Below are 24,927 nucleotides of genomic sequence, written 5' to 3'. Positions count from 1 at the left end.
CCGCCCACCCGCAGCAACATAAAACATTCATCGGCGCGCAAGCAGCACTGCGCAGCGAGACATGTCTGTGTGAATAAGCAATTAAGTGGCTCGTTCACTCCTAAAACGCTTTATAAAAGAAGAAAAAAATGTGTTTGAGCTTCCGTGGGGGATTAAGGGGTCTAAAAATAACTTCCCGACTGGAGTGAAACCGGGCAGAAAAAGGCAACTTTTCTTCTTTGTCTCTTGCAATAAAAATTGGAGCCGGACCAAGCTTTTTAGCGTGATATGCACCCATGAAACATTCATCTAAAAAATCTCTCCATTTCCACCTCTATCTCTCCTTTTTCCTCCTCCCACCTAGTCCACGCAGCCCCGCCCTACCTCACCCTCCCCTCTCTCGCCACTAGCGCGCCTCCTCGCAGTTTCTCGTCTTTCCATTTGGAAGCTGCAGGATTGTAAAAGAGGATTTTCGTTATTTAAAACACGAAAAATTGATTTGAGCTTGCTTTTGAGCTGATCTAAGACCCCCTCTCCCTATTTTCTGTGTGCACACGCGTGTGGTTCCAAACTGGATGTTTACCCTCTCTCCCACAAATCTTCCTAGAGTCGCCCCCATGACTGAGCTCGGGTGCAGGCGCGGACCGGGCTGCCCACTCGGGAAGAGCCGTGGATAAAGTTTGCTGGGGCTAAGCCCCCTCGACCTCTTCTCCGGATTTGCCAAACATCGCTGAGTGGATTTTTGTCTGGATTTACGCAGCGCGGAAAACAATTCCAACGAATCATGCCGACCATTATTGCTGATGGTGAGTAGAACGAGCGTCGGGGGCTCCGTGCGTAAAGTTTGCGCGTAAATCAAACGCTTTGGGTTACAGGATTCGAATTGCAATTGAGATTCACGATTGAGGTTGATAATAGTGATTTTACAACTTTACCCTAGTGTACACCAAATTGCTTTTGCACCTCATGTGATGAAGTTTGCAGACAGTCCGCTTGGCGGCTCAGTAGCACCGCGCACCGCAGGGCTCCCTCCTCTTACCCAACTCCCCCTTGACGCTTGATATTTTTTGCGCCATTGTACTAGTGGACAGTGAGGATTGACTTAGAGCGATTCAAATAAGCATGAGTAGGCAGGTCGATTCAAATATTGATATCATTGATACTAAGCAAGTACATGGATGGGATCGATACTATTGTCCTGGGATCGATACTTCACTCCTCCAACAATTTCCTCAAAGCACCACTTCTTTATGCATATAATGCAGTTCTTCTGTGTCTCACTAGCGCCATGGCTACTTTTTAAGCTGATGCCTGAGTGTATAAATGACAGGCACTCTTTTGGCACCTCTCCCTACCTGAAGAGAGGGCCAAATCAATGCACCCACCTATATCGGATGCTGAAGATAAAAGAGGCAACCAGACAACACAGTGCAGTGTGGACTTTTATTACAAGTACAGGGAAGGACAATGCCCGGTGACATTTGTCTGGTGAAGTGGTCTGCTGCAGTGGCAACAACACAAATTTACACAAATACATGAAACAACCTTACCCTGCAGAGAGCAACGAGCTGCAATCCAAAAATGTAAACACGTTACTTTTCCAAAACAAGAATTGTAAATTTGTTTTCAGTCACAGCAAGAGAGCCAATGAGAGAGATTTCATACATAATTTGCATCTCGGACTTTATCTTCAAAATATTTTGAATTAGAATAGATTTGGTTCTCTAGTTCACATTGTTATTTATTATTTTAATTATAATTACAATGCTGCTTTCTCTGTTTGGCTCCTGGCTTTTGCTCTGAAACAGTTGTAATATAGATCTTCCTATTTATGTTTTATACTGTTAAAGTTTGCAATGTAGTCATCCAATAAAAAAATAAACATTTCTAGTGCTTAAAATATTTGTGCTGTGTTCATCGTACTTCAAGGGTCAAGGTTTAGATATTCAATAATCATAATAAGCATAAACAATCTGTTTCGGATCAGTATCCAGAGAGGCAACAATGTATTTACTTCATTCGGATTGATACAAAAATTCCTAGTATCACCAACCCCTACTAATGAGAACAAGATAGCTTCCTTCCCACCGGAATTGGGCGACGTCCTCATTTCAGAGAGGGGGCACATCTACCGGGTGTGGTTGTGTTTTGTAATAAGGGTGGGTTGAAAAAAAACAACAAATAGCAGTTCAATGCTAAGAAAAATGATTTAAACATGTCTTATCCCATCCAGCAAAGACTGATTAAAAGTGGTTGAAATGATGCCAATGTTTCATCCAGAAGATTTTTTTTATTCTGTGAAAAATTTGAAGAAAAAAAACAACAATTTTTTAATGTCCTAAGCTTTTTGGACTTAATATGACCATGTTGAAGAATGTAACCCGATATGTGATGTCCATTTTGGAACTAGATCAGGTCTAAAAGGGACCAGACCGGGTTTAGCCTAAAATCCTACATTCCGGGTGGGGAGGATGTTTTTGCTACCCTTCAAGGCATATGCAATCAATTGAATCCAAATTTCCCTTTGTATTGAAACACATATGCCTTTAGAAAGTCTTTAAGCCCCGAGACGCTCATATGAATAAGCAGTGCAGACACTGGATGCATGGAAGCAAGTCCTTTAGCTTAATGCTAACACAAAATCCAAATTGCATGAGCAAGACTAATGGAGACCATTGGAGTGTCTGAAAGATTTTAAGGGGAATGCCACTCTAAAACGTATTTAGAGTGGGTACATTCATGAAAAATAATAATCTAATTTTATTATATTTCCATTTTTGGGACTATTTTATTACACACATATTGACATAACATGCCCAGGGCTTGAGAATTGTGCAATCATGGCTCACCCAATAACTGTGGCCAGTAACATATGCAAGTGGACAATACACTGGAACACAAATGGTGAAACAGCACATGTAGACGGACAGTATATGTGCCCTATGAAGGTCAGTTAGCTTAAGGCTGAAATAAAATCCAAAATACACGCGAAAGAGCATCAGTATTGCTGTATCTCAAACATTTAAAGGGGAAGCCAACAATAAAAAAAGCTATTTTATTCATCAAGTGGGCTACTCAATGCAATAGCTGTATGGTTTTATATCCAGTGTATTTAAAATAAAAACAAAAAATTGCGTCACATTTGCTCTTGACCATTAAGGGACACTATGTAATATTTAGTGCCCCCTAGTGGTGCAAAAAAGCTCTCACCCAGTAAACAAAAAAACAAGAAAACTAGGCTTTGCATACTAGGCAAAATTATATTAACTATCATACCAATGTTATTTTTCATAAAAAAAATCATAGGTCAAGAATATTCCCACGCAGATCAGCGCCATGTTAGTCCGGTATCATGCTGCTACACTCTGCCGTGTATCAATGGCCCTCGCTCGTACCAGACCACTCAGTGCCATCTAGTGTTCAACTATTACCAATAGGGGCCTTAAGAAATGACCAATCTCAACTCACTTGATATGTGAGTTGAATAGCCTTTTAAAATTCACACGAATACAAATGGTCACACATATGTAGACAGACAATATATATTTATAATTCTTCTGAAAAACAATTACTCTTAGGAACTGTGACCAAAAAAATTAGCCATGGATGCGCATACTGCCCCCGACTGGCCATGGTGCAACACAACACTAAACTATAGAATTATACACAACTCATTACCTAAAAATCCGAAAATACTATTTTGTTGTGGTCAATTGAGACAGAAGCACTCGCGGTATGTAAAAATCCACAGAGTGCTCCCCAGCATTTTTAATACGCACTATGCCAGTCCCTGCTCGCAGCAATAGTTGACTGAGGATAATGGATGACCATCGCAAGGGTGATGTTTATTTTAGGCAAAAAGGATGTAGGAAAAGCGCTTCCTTGCTAACAAGTTTTCTCTCTCGGCCCCCTCGTTTTGGAAATAGTTTAATGGGGATAACTGGTCGTGGCAATACCAGTGCAGTTCATCTAGGCAGGCCTCAATGGCATGCATCGGCAGCCCAAAGTGAAAAAAATAAGGTGATCAGCCAGCCCATGCTCTCAGCAATAGTTGACCGGGGATAATGGTTAGCAGCTAAAACCGTGTATTTTAATTTAGGTGGTTCAAAACTGCACTCCTCGCAAAACAAAATTGCCTTACTCTGATTTCAGATTTCAGAAATATGGGATCAGGGATAAGGGATCACGTTTACAATAGGGCAATAGATTTTAGATAGAAATGACAGCAAATAAAGCCACCAGGCTCGACAAACGTGCACTGTGCCAGTCCCTGCTTGCAGCAATATGTCTCAATTGCAGTTGAACAGAATGGCAAAGATAAAAGCTGTCAGGCTGACAAAAATGCTCTCTGTTGCCCCCTACTTGCAAGAGTCTGTGATCAGGGATAATGGTTTGAAATATTTGTTCCGCCCGCAAAGCACTGAGACCACAGAGTACAGTAGCAAGCGCTAAGTAGCGAGGGATTACAGTATAACACACATAGTCCAGCTCTGAGTAAGAGACAAGCACACACAGCAAGACCGCTTACGCAACACGCTCTCACTCCTCGTCACGCTGCTCATTACGTGGCGAAAAGTGCGGGATTACGGGAAGAAAGCCGCAGATTATGGCAAGTCCGTCTTTGCATTTCCCATAGAGATAAATCAAAGTGGCACACCTACTTGTGCATTCTCTTTGATAAGTCACACCGTGTCATACATATGCATGTCCAGAACCCTTCGCTGGCACTGCCCCCCCACACACAGAGAGCCCCTTTTTATCATCGCTTTGCGGGCGAGATGTGGGAAAGGGTCACAAGGAATCGATGCTAGATGAGAAACAATTCTAAATGATATGATAGTTTGAGAATAAAGAGCTATATTTCTTTGTAACTTAATTTATATTCTTATATTTTTGGGAACGTACAAAACAACAAGGTGGAAAACAAAAAGAAACATATTGCAGTGTTGGGAAATATCTTTCCTGCTCAAGTCATTATACCAACTCCATCCATGTTTCCCATTTGTACAGGAATTGGTTCTCCTGTATTCTTATTAAGAACGCCGTCCTCTCCATCAAATATTTCTACCACAGTGCACACCCACTGCTCCACAGTGGGGAGCTCTTGTTTATGCCATAATCTTGCTATAGCTTTTTTGCTAGCTGTCGGATACATCAGTACTAGGTACTCATATTTTCCTGTGATATTTCTTCTGTCAGGTTCTTCAAATAGAACACCTTGATTTAATTTTGGGGTATCCTTTATCCCACAATTTTCTTTGAGGTAAACCAACATTTTTCCCAATAATCTTGTATTCACTGACAAAGCCAAAATACATGCATGTGGTCAGCTCCTGCCTCACCACATGCTCTCCAGCATGTAGCTCATTTTACCAGTACTATAAAATATGACCAAGTTCTTCTAGTTGAATTATTTCCAAATCCTGGAGCTAGTGGATTTGTCTTCTGTTATTTATAACTCTATCTCAAGTTCCCATTCTCTTTTAATATAGATTGATTAATGTCTACTGCATGCCATCACACATTTATGCACATCCAATATTGCTTTAAAATGCTTAACTTTATTTGATATGACACAGATATTCATAACCATGTGACCAGTTTTTTTTTTTTTAACTTTTTATTTCTCACACCAATTTTGACAGAGGTTTGATTCCTCCATCATACATCAACACAAAATATATACATTTGACACACTCATAAATAACAGAAGAAACAACAAAGAAGAAAAAAATACTATTAATAGAAAGGAAGAATAAATGTTCATACAATACATCCATACAAAAAGAAATATATATATATATATATATATATATATATATATATATATATATATATATATATATATATATATATATATATATATATATATATATATATATATATATATATATATATACATATATATAAAATAATAAATCAAAATATACACCCAAAAAAAAAAAAAAAAAAACACATAATAAATAGGGGGAGGTGTTTAGACATCAAGTAAAATTTGTGTGATAGGCTTCCATCTTTTCTCAAATTGGTCAAGTTTCAGTTGAAGTTTTGCAGTGATTTTTTCCATAATGTACATTTGCTTTAATTTGTCTCTCCATTGTTTTATGTCAGGAGGTTGTGGTTTCAGCCAGGACACTGTGATCATTTTCTTTGCTACCAGAAGCATTACCCTTAGTATATATTTCTGTTGACCAGATAGTAATTCTTCTGGCAAAATTCCTATTACGTAAGCCTTTGGGTCCAACCGCAACTCCCAGCCCGTGATTAATTTTATTTCTCTCTGGATACTTCTCCAAAAATTTAATATTACAGGGCAATTCCAGAAAATATGCGTAAAGTCACCGACCCCCCCACAGTTACGCCAGCATAGATTTGAGGTGTTTTTATATTTTGAAGTGATAGAGGGTGTATAGAAGAATCGCATTTTTACTTTCCATTCAAACTCCCTCCATGTCGGGCTGTTGGTTATTTTGTGTCCCTCTTTCAATGTTTTTTCCCATTCGTTGTCTTTTATCGCTACATTAGTTTCTTGTTCCCATTTTTCCTTAACTGCCATGTCCTCATTACTGAGATCCATTCTCAGGGCTTTATATAGTTTTGATATAACCCCCTTTATTGATTGTCCTTTTGTATACGATATTAATAATTCCTCTACCTTAGTTGGCTCCTTACATATTTTCCCCCATTCCTCGTGTTTCTGGAGGTAATGCCTTAGTTGCAAATATTTGTAAAAATCATTTCTGGGTAGGTCAAACTCTTGTTGGAGTTGTTCGAATGATTTCATTGCCTGTGCTTCCAATACTTGGGTAATCAACATCAGTCCTTTTTGGGCCCATTTTTGAAACCCTACCTCCATACCCCCAGGTTTAAAGTCTGGATTTTTCGCTATTTTGGTAGCCCTATTCACAGATCTTGATATTTTTAATTTTTTTTGTATTGTTGACCAAGTTTTAATAGTTCCCTTAATCCATTCATTCTGGATTTTTAATTTCTTCCACCTCGTGACTGATATGTATGGTAACGATTCCACCAGCATATTTGGACAAGATCGTTGCTCCATGTCCACCCATATCGCATCTTTGTCTGTAGTAATCCACAAGATGAGTGCTTTAATTTGAGCTGCCCAATAGTAATATTTAATATTGGGTAGGTCTAGGCCCCCCTTTTCTTTAGGAGCTAACAGGGTTTTGTATTTTATTCTAGGTTTCTTGTTTTGCCAAAGGAATTTTGCTATTAACTTATTTAACATTTTAAATGTGGATGCCGGGATCAGAATTGGAAGGGATTGAAACAGAAATAATAGTCTTGGTAATATGTTCATTCTGATTGTTTCTATCCTGCCGATAAGACTTAAGGGCAAAATTTCCCATTTTTCCAAATCTTTCCTTATTTCTTTTATCAACATTCCATAATTTGCATCAAACAGCTGTGTGGAATGTGGTGTAATGGTCACCCCCAAATATTTAAACCCTTTATTTGTCCATTTAAAATCAAACCTTTCAATCACATCTGTTGGACATTTTCCTGATATCATCATTGCTATTGATTTGCTCTCATTATTTGAATACCCAGCTACTTCTCCATATATTTTAAGGCTCTCCAACAGTGGTGGTATTGATAACGAAGGTTCCTTCAGCATTACCAACAGGTCGTCTGCAAACAATGATATTTTATGTTCTGTTCCTCCTTCATCCAATATCCCCCTTATTTGCTCATTTTGTCTAATTGATTCTGCGAGTGGTTCTATGCTTATTGCAAACAAGAGTGGGCTTAAGCAATCCCCTTGCCGGACTCCTCTTTTGATTTCAAAGAAATCTGAACAGTGACCATTTACTCTAAGACGAGATTTCGGATTTTTATAGATAATTTTCACCCATTCAACAAATATTGGAGGGAAGCCAAAAGCTATAAGTGATTGATGTAAGAAGCTCCATTTCACCCTATCGAAAGCTTTTTGTGCATCCAAGCTCAGTAACATCGAGGGTTGGGTCTTAGATTTTGTGCTCGTAATTATGTTTAGTATCCTCCTAATATTGTTTGCACCCTGCCTTCCCGGAATAAACCCTGTTTGATCATTTCTAATTAATTTCGCTATAAATTTCTGCATTCTTTTTGCCAGTATGCTTGTAAGAATTTTTATATCATTACAAAGTAAACTAACTGGTCTATAGCTTTCACACAATATTGGGTCTTTTCCTTCTTTGTGCAGGACTGTTATGATGGCTTCCGACCATGATTTGGGGGGATCTCCTTTTGTTAGAGCATAGTTAAATACTTTCTGCAGTACTGGTGTTAATTCTTCCTTAAAGCTTTTGTAGAACACCCCCGGGAATCCATCCGTTCCTGGTGATTTATTTATTTTTAAGTTATTTATTGTATCTTGTATTTCCTGTTTTGTAATGGGGCGAATAATTTCTAATGTATCCCCCCCTGTTAGTGTTGGTAAATGTAGTTTTCCTAAAAAGTTTTGTGCCGTGTAGTTATCTAAGTCATTTTCTGAGTCCTTGTATAATTCTTTATAATAATCTGCAAATGCTTCTGCTATACCTTTGGGTTTTACTAAACATTGTTTAGAGATAGGATGTTTTATTTGTGATATAATTCTATCTGTTTGGGCCTTTTTAAGTTGGAAGGCTAGCAGTCGACTGGCTCTATTGCCCATTTCATAGTATCTCTGGTTCACAAAGCGCAGAGCCCCTTCTGCTTTATTTGTCAAAAGTTCATCTAATTTGCTTCTGGTTGTTTTTAATACCTGTAATCTGGATTCATTTGGTGTTTTTTTATGTTCTTCTTCTAGTTCCTTAATCTTATCCTCCAATTCCTTCTGATTCTTTAAGCGTATTCGTTTCAGCCGGGACGATATTTCTATTAATTTCCCCCTTATTACAGCTTTCCCTCCTTCCCATAGTATTGATGGAGAAACCTCATTGTTGTCATTGATTTGGAAATATTCTTTTATACACCGTTTTATTTCCTGTACTACGTTTTTATCTGAGAGGAGAGATACATTCATCCTCCAATACCTAAAATGGGGTTCATTGTCTAAACTTAATTTCAAAGTAATTGGAGAATGGTCACTTATAGTAATACTCTCTATACCACACTCTACTACTGTATGCATATGTTGTCTTGAAATGTAAAAGTAATCAATTCTCGAGTAGCTGCCATGCGGGTTTGAATAGAAAGTATAGTCTTTAGTTTGGGGATTCTTCTCTCTCCATGGATCTATCAATCCCAATTCTTTAGTTATGTTATTTAACATCCTCGACGTCTTTGTATTTGTTCCATGTACTGAAGGATACTTGTCCACTTTGCAATTCTGTACAGTGTTAAAGTCACCTCCTATAAGTAACATTCCCTTCGCACAGTTGGTTATTACTTTAGCTAATACTTGAAAAAAAGTCCCCTTTTCCTCAACTGGTGCATAAACATTCATTATTGATATTTCCCTACCGGCCATTGACCCTATAATCATTATATATCGCCCCAGATTGTCCTTCACTTCTTTTTCGACTTTAAACGCCACCCCTTTTCCAAGTAAAATTGCTACTCCCCTCCTTTTACCATAGGATGCGTAGAACACCTGGTTCACCCATTCTCTTTTTAGCTTCTTATGTTCAATCTCGGTCAAATGTGTCTCTTGTAATAAGGCTATTGAGCTCTGCAATGTCTTGAGTTGATTCAATATCTTTTTTCTCTTGATGGGGTGGTTTAGCCCATGTACATTATATGAAACAATATTTAGATTGCTCATGCTTTGTATTGAGTCTCACTGATTTTTGAAGCATACAGAAACACTACATTAATTACTAACACCTCCATTGACAAAACAAACCAAATTACTAACAAACATATTGACAAGCACACATAATTTCCCACCAAAAAGAAAAAAAACACACCCAAAAAACAAAAACCCATGTCTTCCAAGAGTCCAATTGGAGAGTTGTGGCTACCCTCCTGGAAATATGCACTCAGTGCGTGAACAACTTTTGTACCGTCGTCCATAGTTATAACTAACTAAATATTTTAAAGTAGCTCTATGCCAATATATATACATACATTGTTTTAATTTAAAGATAACAATTTTACTTGGTATTTTACTTACTTCTAACTTATTGAATTTATAATAGAAAGGGCATATATGGTCCTTACTCTTTCTCCCCAAATCCAAATATGGCTTCGTTTTGCTCCATAGGAGCTTGTAAGTCACCTTCTATGATGGGGGTGTTCCCTTGTCTTCCTCTCGATTCCGGTCACTGTGGTCCAAATGTTCTTTGACAACATCTTTTGCAGTGTCTCCGTGTTGTCCTCTTCCACTTCGATCCCCATTTCTTTTAGCAATGTTGCTGCCTCCATCAGTGTAGAGAATGTTCTTATTCCTGAGTCCAAAAACATCTTCAGCTGGGCGGGATATGGTGATTGTGCCTTTACGTTCTTTTCCTTTAACTTTTTGATCACGTCCCTTACTTGTTTCCTCTTTTTTTGGATTTCTGTGGTGTAATCTTGGTTGAAGTAAACGGTCTTGCCTTCGTACGTTGTCTTCTGCTTCCATGCTTCTTTCATTACGGATTCTTTCACTATGTAGTCAGTGAAACGTACGATAATTGCCCGTGGCAGTGCTTTACCTAGAAACTTGTTCCCCAGTGAGCGGTGTGCCCTCTCAATGCGCACATCCATATGTTCGGTTGTCGGAATGTTCGATTTAATAAAGTTTGTTATGAAGCCGATTGTGTCTTTTCTCTCGGCACCCTCGGGAATCCCATGTATCCTAATGTTGTTCCGTCGTGATCTCGACTCCAAGTCCTCACACTTTGTTGCTAGTTTGGTGGTTTGTTGGAGCAAGGAGACCGTTAATTGCTCTAGTTTTGACGTTCGCTCTTCCGTGTTAGCATGTAGCTCCTCCATGCTTTCCACCCTCCGCTCCAGCAACACAGTGCGCTCCAGAAGTTCTTCGATGCTCTTTTCCAGTCTTGTCATCGTAATCTTGCTCTCCTTTGCTGCTTCAGTGTGTTCTTGCCGTAATTTACGGATTTCGTGGAGGATGGCCGAGTCACGTCCCTCGTCGATCGACGCCATTCCTTCTGCTCCCTCGATCTTTTTCTCCTTAGCGCCCTTTTCCTCGACAAGTTTCCCCTTCTTGACCATGTTTTGTTGAATAATTTGTCTTTAATATGAGTCACAATTTATACCTTTTCTGTCTTTCTCCAAGTAAGTATTACATTACTCTTTAGTGATTTTTGTCAGAGCTACTTTCCTTGCTGCCGTCTACCTCATTGCGCCACCGGAAGTCCCATGTGACCAGTTTTATCACTTTATCAAAGTAGTCATGAAAATACTCACTTCCATGTAACCCTAATTTCTATTTTAATTCTGCAGCTCTCAATTTTCAACTATCGTGCATATTGCTGTTATGCCTTTGTGCACTCATTGTTGGAATCATTTATCTTATTGTCCGGGAATGAACCTGTCATCAAAGTTAAACTGCCTCAGAAAGATTGCCTCCCTTTCCAAATTGTATTTCTTTACAACATTATTTCATATTCCTATTATACTGTACTGTTGGATATTGCTCCCAACAGGTTGCCTAATGTTTTTAACATGTTTTTATTTGCTATTAAATTTTGTACATCCGTGCTTGCCGTTCACAAATCTATACTTTTCCATTTATTTTTATTTTTCTCTTAAAGGAAGGTAAATTTAAGTCTGGCGGTTTGGTTTCATCAGTGTAAGTTTTTGGTTGTAAGCAGTGGTAAACAATAGCCGATCTATAGTGATTCCATGTGCATGTCTGAAATTAATATGCAATAAAGATAATTTAGAACAAAATCATCACAACTATCTTAATAATCAATGGTTTTGTCACTTAATCATTGAATTTATGTATTCTTCTTTTTAATCAGGGGTCCACAACAAGGGATACTTTAGTTTCAAAGGAAACTTTTAGAAATGCATATCAAACTGGTAGCCCATTCATCTACCCGTTAAAAAAGAAGCTCTCATCTTCAAAAAGTTTGGTGACCAATGCTGTACAATTTGAAAAACGTGAAAGATTAAAAAAAAAAATACATACCATCGTTGACATCTACTACAACAATATTAATCACATAGGATGTTCTAGATTAAGAACTGTTAAGTTTTTGGGTGTGATGGACCCATGTGTACAAAATGAGGTACAACATAAAAAACACAACAGTTCACAAAACAACAAGATGTCCAAACAAAACCAACCTGACAAAGTCCAAACCAGAAACAAAGACCACAAGTGGAAATGGAAAATCCAAGGAACAAAGTAACAAACCAACAAGAGGACACTAAAACACTAACAAAATGTCGAATCCCCCCAAAAATGATAACAATAAAGAAATGAAGAGAGAACATGTGCTGTCAAAAATATCATCTAAAAGGGTGGGGATAATTTGGGACAAGTGTGCGGATGTTGACTGTGACCAGTTCCAAACCCACGTGGGGCTCCCTGCTGGAAGGAGGAGCACCGGCCTCTAACAAGAACTTCTAATTTACAAAGTTCAATTGTGATAGGACTTAAATACAAATATATCCCCCTACAAACCTAATTTAAACAATCCCTGAGATCATGTCACTTAACCCTTACCCCCCACCCCCCAACCCTTGAGAAAAACGAAAAACGAAGGCCCACAACAATGAACAGCTAGCACCAATTAGCGAAACAGAACTCTTCAACTCTGAGCATATATCGAGGCTTACCAGTTCCCCTTAATGAGTTAACTGTTTTTCTTGCAGCGGTGCCAAAAAATCTGTCCTATTTTTAGGAATTAGGCCACAGGATGCAGCATCTGAGGTGGAAAGATAATTGTCGGGGACTTATAAAAGCAGGGACGTGCTCGGAAAGAATAACAATGGCTGATTTGCATAGCGGCATTTGGTGGGATCAAACACGCCGCCTTAAACTGACTATGAAAGGCGACATCTTCCGCAACCCTGAGCGCCAACGTGAAATGGATCCGTCTTTGTATTTGGGTGGGCGGGCTTGGAAAGAGGAGAAAAGGAGGTTTGTTTACTTGTTTGTCTGAAGCTGGCGGGAGGAGGCAATGAAACCATTCTGTCAATTAATAATTGCTGCTTTCTCTTCTACAAGGCACCAGTGTCAGTCTTGAATTAACTCTAAACATGTGTTAATTTGGGTCCAGCCCTGATGAGTGCTATGGTAAAGGGATAAAGCGTTATCCTTTCGGGATCATTTTTGGACCACCGAATTGGTCGAGGTGTCATAAACCAGACAGGATCAGGACCCAAATGCGTGATGTTACTCATACAAGCCTTTTATTTTACGGGGAATGGGGAATCATGCACGTTAGGCAGCAGTCTGGCGTGACTTGAAAGTAATCCAGTTAAAGTAACCCTACCCAACCCTGGTTATACATGATAGCGTGTTATATATTAATACGGTAATACACACTGTCCCTTTAAGATTCACCTAAAAGTAGGATAAAGACACCAGGTTTCTTGCTTCGCTGCTATTAACGCCGCCTCACAGTGAAGGGCCGCGGCAGGCGATCCGAAGCGTTAGCTGCATCCTGATTAGCCGAGTTCATCGGGGAATCATGCTAATTGGCCGCACCCTCCCAGGCAATGGCGACGATACATGTAACATATAAAAGCGGCACGCCAGTAAAGTCATTTGAATTCCGGCCCCCCTCAGCAGACCAATTATGAACGTGCGGCGGCGTAGATGTCTTCATATATCTAAGTTCCCACGCCACGTTTGTGGTCTTATGACTCAAATGATCAACATTGTGACTCGCTTTGAATGAGGGAAATAACGAGCATATATTTTATGTGTTATTTTGGTTACTATAAGGAAAATACCAGTTTTTAAATGTGGATCTAGTCTTTTAAATTATGTTGTTTTAATTATAATTGTCAAGAACAAGAACAGGATCAGGACCCAATCGCGTGACGTTCTCACACAAACCTTTTATTTTACAAGAATTGGGGTGTCATGCACGTTCGGCAGCCGGTCTGGCATGGAAAGACAGGAAGCCAGAGACCGACGAGATCGATTCCAATTGCCGGAGTTGATATCGGACAGATGGGGTCGATACTGGACAGGACGGGACAGACAGGATAGATAACGAATCAGGATATCGAAAATAAACAGGAGAAACTGGAGAAAATAATAAACAGAACAAAAATAGACGGAAATAAAACTGGAAACCAAAATTAAACAGGACAATATAACCGGGAACAATACCAGACAGGAAATACCAACAGGAACAGGACCGTGGTGAAACCCACGTCTTGCGGGGCAGAAGTTTGTTGACGGACTAACAAACTAAGACAGAGCGCACTCAGCTTAAAAAGACAGAAAGCCAATCTGTTATTGAGTCACAGCTGGCGCCACATGGGCGTGGCCAATTGGGCGCCATGGCAACCGTGACGATATTCTAGACCCCTAGTGCTCTGGGACAGTGTTTCTCAACTTCAGTGGGATGCAGACCTTTGCTTTGTGAATAATGCTAAGACAATTACACATAGTAGATAATAGTAGCAAGAATACCGTTCTCGACCTCTTCTCCATGTTGAGTCCCTTGGCACCGTCCCAATTGTGTCTGAGAGGAACTGCATCTCATTTTATTTCGTTTTTGTCTGTTTCATTTCCTTTTTCATCCCATAATGGGTCCCAAGAAAATTAATAGTGATAAGAGGAAGGAGATTTGAAAAACAGTGACAACATAATCCAGATTAACCGAGTCAACCTGGGAATTCTGCTAATTGGCCGCAGCCTTCATATAGTCGGGAACAATACATATAACGCAGCACGCCAGTTAGATCATTTGAATTCCGACCGCCTTCGGCAGACCGATTACAAAAAGTACGCTGGCGTAAATGTCTTCATATATCCACGTCCTGATGCCGCGTTTGTGGTCTTACGAGCCAAATAATCAACATTGTGACTCACTTTGAATGAGTGAAAAAAACGAGCCTATATTTTATGTGATATTATACTTTCACTCGTTTTGACTGAGTGAAAATAACGAGCGCATATTTATGCATTATTATAAACTATAATAAGGTGGCGGAGAAACTCGTTGGGTAGAGAATCTAAATTTTTGTAATTCATCACAATAAACCAGCCAGATTTATTCATTTTTTATTTTTGTAAGGGATGGGAAAACAAGCATTAATATGCAAATGTGTTTGTTGCAATAGTCAACATATATTTGTCATGCAAAATAAACGTCCGCACAACAGTCTGCAACATATAAATCTACCGAGATTGCAATCTTGGACTTCCAGCTGCTTTTTAAGGTGACTAATTCAGTGTTCATTTTACCTCTGAAAAGTGGATCCCCCAAATTTAGTGTTATCCCGGTTGAAAATGTAAATCGGCGACAAATATATAACATAAATCTATATATTCAGTCAGTTTTAATCATCACAGTTTATTGGTAATACAAATCAGTTATCACTTCAAGATTTTGCAGTTCACAACAATATTGTACATTATACAAAATAAAATTGCTGAAATAATTATATTAATCTATATTTTCATTCAGTTTTAATCATCACAGTTTATTGGTAATACAAATCAGTTATCACTTCAGATTTTTCAGTTCACAATATTGTACACTATACAATATTGCTGAAATATTTATATATTTATGCAGTTTTAATCACCACAGTTAATTGGTAATACAAAGCAGTTATCAATTCAAATTTTTCAGTTCATATATTCTTTGTGGTTTGCTGTCCCGCGATAGATGTAATGCCTTCTCAAAGTCCAATCCATTATCATCCTCATAGCGTAACCAGAGTATAATTTAGTTCATTTTGGCAGAAAAGTCCTTTTCTTGCAAGTATTCTTTTGTTTATTTTCTTTTGTCGAATCGGTCGCTTCAAAACACGTGTTTTCCTTGTCTCTGCGGTCTTCCGAAGAATTTCTCCAGAAACGGATCAGTAGCCGGGATAGAGGAGCAAAAACGTGATCGGGATCGGAAACAAGTGGAAAGCCAGGAGAGGAGAGTAGAGGTGGTCGATATAAAAAACAGATCGTTATTTGGGACGGGAGAACCGATGTGGTCGAGATCAAAACAGGTCGTAATTCGGGACGGTAGAGCAGACTTGGTCGAGATCAAAACACCTCGTAACGGGAGACAAAAAGGAGCAAAAAACAGGGCAGGCGAAAAAGAGCTTGCCGTGTAAAAAAGAAATTCGCAGACGGACCGACAAAAGAGGACTGACAGGACAGAGTTTAAATACTGACAGGGAGCCAATCCGTTAACAAGCTGCAGCTGCCGCCACACGGGCGGAGCCAATTGGGCGCCATGGCAACCGTGACTCACGGGCGGGGACAATTGGGCGCCATGGCAACCGTAACCGATTTGTTGAAAAACATGGCAACAATTCCAAGTATTTACCAACGCTTTACCCAACATTCAGGCACTTTTACAACTGTGAATACACAAAAATTTTGTGATTTTGATGATTTTAAGCACTCGTACGAAGCCTGTCAAACCATCGAATGGGTTTGGTTTTAGGATTCGAACAAATGACGTTTTTTCCGGTCAATACACGCTTGTTTGTCGTACGGCCCGCCTTTCTGGCCGATGCCTCTGATTACGCCGCATTGGAGGAGGCTGACTGATGGCCTGCTAAATTGTTAATCAGACAGAGGCAGGAGCGCCTCTTAAATTAGGCTCCTTGAATGGAGACCCTGCTGGAAGCGGGCCCCAACAGATTTTAGCAAGTGCACACTGATGGATAAATGAAAGGCCTGATGGAGAAAACAGCCAAAGTGACAGAGATAAATGAAATGGCCTTTTTTTAACCTCCATCGCATCATAGACACACTTGTTGCTAGGCGGATTTCGCTTTCATTTTCCTCTCCGATGTTGGATAAAACTCACGTTCACTCTTGTGTTTTTTGGCAACGGGGCAGATGGGTGACGTGGGTTGATAGATGGTTGAGTGGATGGGCTGATAAATGATGGGCAGATGGGTAAATTGGTTTACACAAAGGCGGATAGATAATAGAAGGCTTAATGGGTCGATGGTGTGATTGATGGCTCGATGACGGCTACAAAATAGAAGAACAGCCGACCAGATTTGTCTCACTGGAACAATTGCCTTTGAACAGGGACTGATGACAGAAAAATAAAGAAAATAAAGGAAAAAATATATAAAGAGATTTGGCTGATTTATTAACGCCCCCCCCCAAAAAAACATCATGGCGGTTGTAAAAATAAACAAATTTAAACCTCTCATACCATTATAAGATGTCCCTGCTTTAACTGCCTCCTTATTTTAAATAGTCGTGCCAATCATCCTTTTTATTTTTTTTGTCGGAATCTCCGTGTCCATGGTTATCACGTTTTTGCTTCCTGCTTTAGCATCACCGCAATATTTGAGATTCACCACTCGAAAATACAGTTTTGTTTCACAATGCGCAGTCTTACGAAACCCACACAATTCTAAACTGGATGAAGAGACGGAAAGGCATTGTGGGAGGTAAGTCAACAAATAGCATATCTGTATCTTCATGATGTTGTGACACAAACCAATAGCAGACCCGCATTTCATATGAAGTTTACCGATAGAAGACAGGCAACTTGGAGACCTACGCATTAATTTGTCATACGCACTAATGCAGCAAATTTGGATTATGTTTTTTTCCAAGTTTTTGGCATGTGAAATAATTTGTTGTTGAAGTTGTATCGTGGGGAGTCTTAAAGAATGCCAAATAAACAATTTTGTTACACACCTTAAAGTGAAACTGTCGTAAAATGGGGGCGCCATATCCCTAGGGTTGACGTATGATTAAAAGCCTTTTATTTAAAGAGTCTCAGTAATTCTTAATCATTCAATACTCAGATATTAGAACTTTTTGTTATTCATTTTCCCTTTATTTTTTTCCCAGTCCTTTGTCTATTTTTTTCTTTTAGAAAACAATCTTTTTTTTGCAGGTTTTTCAACATTTCTTGTAATTGTTCCTCCATTTGCAGAAAAACAAAAACGTTTTAGGCATAACTTTTCTTATATTTAAATGTTTCTAACACAGTTGCCATGGTGCCCAATTGCCCCCCCCCCCGTGTGGTGCCAGCTGAGTCTGCTTGACGGATTGGCTTTCCGTCTTTTCAAGATCAGTGCTCCCTTTGTCAGTCCGTCAACGAACCTCTTCCCCGCAAGACGTGGGTTCTGAGTCGGTCCTGTTTCCTGTTGGTATTTCCTGTCTGGTATTGTTCCTGTTTATTTTCTCAATTTTAATATCAGTTTCCAGTTTCGTTCCCATCTATTTTTGTCCTGTCTATTATTCTCTCCAGTTTCATTCCCGTCTAGTTTGTCCTGTTTAATTTCGATATCCCGTTTCAATATCAATCCTGTCCGTCCCGTTCTGTCCGGTATCGACCCCATCTGTCCGATATCTGGTCAGACAATTGGTATCAATCTTATCGGTCTCTGGCTTCCTGTCTTTCCATGCCAGACCGCTGCCTAACGTGCATGACTCCCCATTTCCCGTAAAATAAAATGCTAAGGTAGTCACTCGTCTTGGGATCAAGAGATCGCAGGTTCGATTCCAGGCTCCTCCGTGTTATATTTTGAAGTGTCCTTCGGCAAGACACTGAATCCCTAATGCCCCCAATAAGCAGGTCGGCGCCTTGCATAGCTGCATGGCCGCTATTGGTGTGTGAGTGTGTGTGTGTTTGTGTGTGAATGGGTAAGTGTGAAGCACATCGTAAAGCACTTTGGGACGTCTTCATTGACTTGAAAAGCACTATATAAATGCAGACCATTTACCATTTACCATTTGTGTGAGAGACGTCACGCATTTTGGTCCTGATCCTGTTCATGACAGTTTCATATTATATCTTAATAAAATAAATAGCAGATTTAATGTTAGTATGTCATTTTCCTAATATAATAACAGTAGTATATATTCATAAATGCTTGTTACTAAACTTGGCTATTTTGTTTCTTCTAAAACTAGTTAAAAAAAATAAACCAATTGCTAAATTTAGCTATTTTTAGTTTGTTTCCTAATCTAGTTAAAAATAACCACAAATGAATCATTGAAAAATAGAAAAGAAAGGTTGCTATCACTTGCTCTAAAATTTATCAACTGAGAACACTTGTAGTTCCAGTCACGCCTACGAAATAGTAAATGGCTTGAACGTCCATTTTGTTTACTTCCCGGCCAGTCAGTGATAGTCCATCACAGCTTTCTGCTGTGCAATAAGAAAGTAACTTGTCTCAGAGCAGGACATCATTTTTTAAGCCAACTTTTACTTTTTATTGCCATCGAGGTTGGAACAGAGAAAAGTCCCTGCAGGTCAACTACAGTAGACCCCCGGGATATGACATAATCCATTCTCAGGTAGGGATCGCAAAATGAAATTGCCGTATGGAGGAGATAGATACATGTTGTGATGTTGAGCTAATATGTTTTAAACCCCCAGAGTATAAAGCGGGGTCTCCAACGTGGTTCCCGCGGGCACCACGTAATCCCCTAGAGCTACCTGGGTAGCCTGTGGACAGGTCCCTAAAATATATCATGGGTCATTGTGATATCTGACTGACATGGCATTTTAGTGGTTGACGCAGCCTATTTTAGCATCTGATAATTACAACCTAGTAATAACATAGTAACAACACTAACAACATAGTAAAATAATGTTATTTTAGAAATTATAATCAAACTTGGAGCCTTTCACGCTCATCAGCAACAAAAAATAGCTCTTAGTTTCCAAAATGTTGATGCCTCCTAGAGAAAAATAAGTACTACTTATGTTTAATATATATACTATAAGTTACAAAAAAACATAAATATATATACACGTAAAGGAAAAATACATTTTTTTACCATTGTTGTTATATGACTTGAGCTGGTAAGGTGGAGTTAGCGGGTGTACGCAGTGGGACGTGGGGTTGGATTGGTGAGGCTAACATGATGGCAAAATGAAAATTAAACATTTGATACAAATCCATTTTGCAAAGATTGCGATAAGCATAGAACAGACCTGGGCACTGATGTACTTGCTTCAATTGGTTCAATTGTTTTTAATAATCCCTATTGTTGATTGGTTCTGGCCATGCATTTTAGCAAGGTTATCAGTTCATGTGCCTTCTTTCGGTTTTGAGGCTATCACTTTTTGCTTAACCCTATAGCATCAATTCAAGTCTTGGGACCCAAAGCGTATACATGTAATATAAAATCACACAGTTTTATATCACTCTAATTCGAAAAGTCTTTATGAAGCCAACAACATTCTGAACATAAAAAGAGAAGGGCATTGTGGGAGGTTGTTTAGCTAATAACACATCAGCATTTTATAGATGCTGTGACACAAACTATTAGCAGACCAGCATTTTATGAGGTCGACCAATAGCAGACAGGCATCTTGGATACATAACGCTTCATCATACAAACGCTGCAAAATTCAAAATTAGTTTGATTTTTGGCTAATGAAAAATATTGGAGTTTAATGTCGTACAGTGGGGGAAAATGTCTTAAGGCAATGACACCAGGGGGTTCACAGTAATTAGAAATAGTCTCACATAAGAGTCTGCTTCCTCAAAGTGAAGCGAGTATAATCGGTCGGCAGAGGGACCGATCACTTCCAATGAAGGTGCTCGTCATTTTGCAGGAAATAGCTTGTCACTTCCTGTCTCAAGAGAAATTGATCCGTTGGTCTTTAAACACCAGTTTAGCAAATTTTTGCCGGCGTATGTAACTTTCTTTTATACACAAATCGATAGCACGTTGCTGCAAAGGCATAATCCATTACAACCAGAGCGAAGGGTCTGTACACCTTTTTAAAGTGCTTTTTCAGAACTTTCTTAGCCAATTTTCCAGTTTCCACAGTGCCTTTTAAAGTATAATACATTTTTATTTTGTTAATATAATTATTGATTGTCACTTATGATTATTGATCTCACCAACAGTAATGATGTATCTAAAGTGGATACAAGCCAAAGAAAGAAAACTTTATTTTTTCTTTTTCTTCATTGTTTTCATTTAATGCAGAGGTGTCAAAGTGTCATGTTGACTGATTAGTATCACCTGTGCCCGGGCGACCTGATTGGTTCCTAGCCCTTTTTAAGCCCAGTCCTTTCACTCTCCTGTTGTCAGTCCGTCAGCGAACTTCTGTTTCTACAAGGCAAGCACTTTGACTCTGACTCCCGTCGGTCCCGCTTTTGCGCCCGTTTTTCCACCCGTCCGTTCCTGATCTCCCTGTTTGTCAAAGGCAACGACCTTTTATTTACCTCGACCACGTTTGCTCTCCCGTCCCAGCTATCGACCTGTTTTTTCCATCTTCGACACCGCCATCTCCCACTCTGGAAGATCCACTTCCATATTCGGATCACCATCCGATTGTGTGAGCAGCTTGTTTCCCGCGCCCAGCGAGCACCGTGACTCTTATTTAAATTAAAATAATAATGTTCTCTGGTTAATTAATGGTAGTCAGCAAATACATGTTTGGTCACATCTAATAAATACATCAATCGGCAAGCCATTGTTTGACAATATTTTTTTTTTTTTTATATCTTCTTTGCATTGTCTTGCGGGCCACATTTGGCCCATTGGCCTTTAGTTTGACACGTGATTAAATGCTTGGTCTATTAAGTCAGACTGCCAAGAAACATCGGAACAATTTCAAGCATTTACAAAATCTCCCAAATTTAAAGCACTCTTCAAACCTTGGCAACACAAATTTAAAAGTCAAGCATTTTCAAGGATTTCAAGCACCCGTACTAACCGTGAGAGTAGGACGGGGCCCACGCTGGCAAGATGGCAACCGTGAACCTCAGGGGAATTGTATTTATTAAAATGCAAATCTCACGGGCGCGTTGCTTGCAATTTTTCGCAGGTATCACTTAACGCTTCTTGCTCTCACTTCCGAGATAGCTCTCTCTAAATCTGACGTTTTCGTTTTGTCACTCATCTTCATGTCAAGGCTAGTAGGTGGTAATGCTGATTCCCTGAAATTACTTGTGGCCGCACCTTGCCTAGCATGACGTCCATTTAATATTATCTGTAATCTTCTTGACTCTAGGAAAAGCAGGATTGAAGGAGGAAAGGGAGTATGAAGGATTTAGTATTGAACTGTTGGAAGGGAGAAGAAGACTGGAAATGGATTTTAGTCCCATGGTAAAAGGGATTAAGGTGAGAACCTTGGAAGATAGATGTTCAAGCAAGCAACAAAGGTTTGTGTAGTGAGGCTGTTTATTCACACCGTTGCCGTGGATAACTAAAAAGGGGAAGGGTTGGGAAATCCATGCAATAGGTCAAAATAGAGAAATTCACTAAGAAACTTCCTCTGCCTGGCCATTTTCTTATGGTTTGTCCAGAACAGGGGTCGCACAGCTTTTTAATTGCTAAATTCAAGCACTTTTTCAGAACGTTTTCAATTAATCCAGTACCATCAAACAAATAAATTAGTTGTAAGTCAAATCTCCAGGTCCACACATATATCCACGATTTACACATGCGATTTGCACATCCATCAAAACATATGATTTTTAGAACTTGTTTAAATCACAAATATATTTGTGGATCTGAGCAATATGTATGTAAATATTTTTTGAGACAGTTTACCTCTGGGAAATGCGACGGTATTTTTTTTGTTTGTTTCATAATAAATGTCCATAATCTATAAATAATCGTATCATATCATCATTTCATAATGTTCTGTTTAGGTGTAGTATATTACAAACGGTTAGCAAAAAAACAATCATAGTAAAGCTATTTGCCTCCATAAGTTGCTGTTCAAATGATTGGAGAGAGCTGGCTAATTACCTTTTAATGGCCGAATTCAAGCACTTTTCAAGAATTTTCAAACCCGATTTTTCATTTCTCCAGTACAATTCAAATAAGTAATCCGGTGTGAATCCCCCAAAAATATGTCTGCAATTACCAATTTTTAATCTTTTGTGTGCATTACAAAGACACGTGATTTTTAGATCTTGAGTAAATTGCAAATATATTTGTGGTTCTGAACAATATATGTGTAAATATTTTGAGACAAATCTCTCTCTCTCTCTCTCTCTCTCTCTCTCTCTCTCTCTCTCTCTCTCTCTCTCTCTCTCTCTCTCTCTCTCTCTCTCTCTCTATATATATATATATATATATATATATATATATATATATATATATATATATATATAAGTATATATATATGTGTTGGGTAAAATGAAGGTAATATGTAGCTTACATTTTCAGTTGCAGGAAGTTCTTCCAATAACAATTTACCACTGGGAAACGCTAACTAGATCTTTATAAAAATGTCTAAAATTGATACATAATCCTGCACTAATACACATTTCATATTGCCCTGTTTAGATGTAGCATGCACCTGTCCTCTTCGGCGTGACCGGTAGACAATACCGTAAAAAGTAATCCCAACTGCCGTTTATCTCGAGAACAGAAAAATGCAATTAAAAGAGAAGCCAGCAGACAGCAGTTTATACAGGCATGAAATATGGCAACAATTGCAAGCATTTACAAGCACACTACCCAAAATTCAAGCGCTCTTCAATCCTTAAAAACACAACTAAAGTCAAGCATTTTCAAGTATTTCAAGCACCCGTATGAACCCTGAAGCTGTTTCCATAATACTGCAAGAAGATGTCCAAAAACTGAGAACTGGAATCAAGAACTAGGGAACCTGGCAGGCAAATACAAAATATATAAATTGTCTTTATTCTTTATAAGAAACAACCTGACCAGGGCAAGCCATAACAGACCGAAATCTTGCCGTATAATTGTTCTGTTTTTTCCTCCTACGGTCCAAAACATGTTTTGTCTTAGAGCCAGATATAAAATGACATATTTAGCGCTTTATTCCTCTCCCAAATTGGTTGTGATCAGTCCAGTTGGCTGTTGTGCGGTTGAATCATTGCCATCTTTCAAAGGACTGGCACTCAACCAATGATTTTGTCTACATTTTAAACATGATGAGCGAATCACATGAGTGTCTCCTCAACTCAGTGTCAATGTCACATTATCTTATCTATCTCCCAATACAAAGTCTCGAATAGGATACCTCCACAATGGAAAATGAAAGTTTTTTTTCTCATGTGCATTTATATATGAATACATTTATGCAGATTTTACATGTATATACGCCTATACTAATAATAATAATAATTTCCTTTGTATTGTCATTCTTTGTAACAATGTACACAGAACGAAATGTCGATACACCTGACCCGTTGTAGCGAGTCGGTGCAGCCGCAGCCAGAGGGCGCCGCCATTATACCAATTAGGTATGTCTCGGTCGAGGCGCGAACCAGCGACCTCCCAGTCTCAAATATTCTATAGCTTATGAAGCCCTTTGAGACTCTTTGTGATTAAGGGCTATACAAATAAAAATGACTTGACTTGACATGAACAGGGTTGGGTAGGGTTACTTTAAGTTGCTTTCAATTACTTTTGGATTACTCCAATACCAAATATGCTAATAAAAGACAAAAGAAACTAAATATGAATAAAATTACTAAAATTTGTGCAGGCTCGGGGAGTAACGGGAATACATGGAACGGCAAAAATGATGTTGGCAAGCTGTTTGGATTTATTTTCATTTTGTTTCTGTCACATTTTATGTTAGTTTTGCCGGAGATCAAAGAGATCAAAGCCAGGAGAGAAAGCTTACCACGTGTTGTGAGTCAAAATTGTATTCATATTTAGTTTCTTTTGTCTTTTGTTAGCATATTTGGTATTGGAGTAATCCAAAAGTAATTGAAAGTAATCAAGTTAAAGTACCCAACCCTGCTTATAAATGACCTATATTTGACAATGTATGTGTATTGTCTATTGCATACTTGGTCATCCTTGTCATTTTTTTATTGTATATTATGCTTTAATTATTTTATATTTATTTTAATTTTCATTTTTGTTAATTTATTAGTTTATTGCAGCATGGTCATCCTGAAAGGGGGTCACCTCATGTGCAGTCCTTTCTCAAGGTTTAT

General features: G+C 38.8%; 1 protein-coding gene across 1 annotated transcript in view; it reads left to right on the top strand.

Annotated features, from left to right (window-relative positions):
* Positions 1–359: 359 nt before the first annotated feature.
* The window catches only part of rtn4r (reticulon 4 receptor), a 116,746-nt gene continuing 92,178 nt past the window's right edge, over positions 360–24,927 (top strand). Inside the window, exon 1 of the mRNA XM_088336464.1 lies at positions 360–785. Coding sequence (XP_088192590.1) covers positions 764–785 — 22 coding nt within the window. The 5' untranslated portion in view covers positions 360–763. The remainder of the gene's footprint in view (positions 786–24,927) is intronic.

Source organism: Urocampus carinirostris, chromosome 5 (genome assembly GCF_059441175.1).
Source record: "Urocampus carinirostris isolate Australia breed hairy pipefish chromosome 5, RoL_Ucar_1.0, whole genome shotgun sequence".
Classification (NCBI taxonomy): Eukaryota; Metazoa; Chordata; class Actinopteri; order Syngnathiformes; family Syngnathidae; genus Urocampus; species Urocampus carinirostris.
Note: the sequence above shows the minus strand (reverse complement) of the source record. Positions and strands in the feature narration are given on the sequence as shown.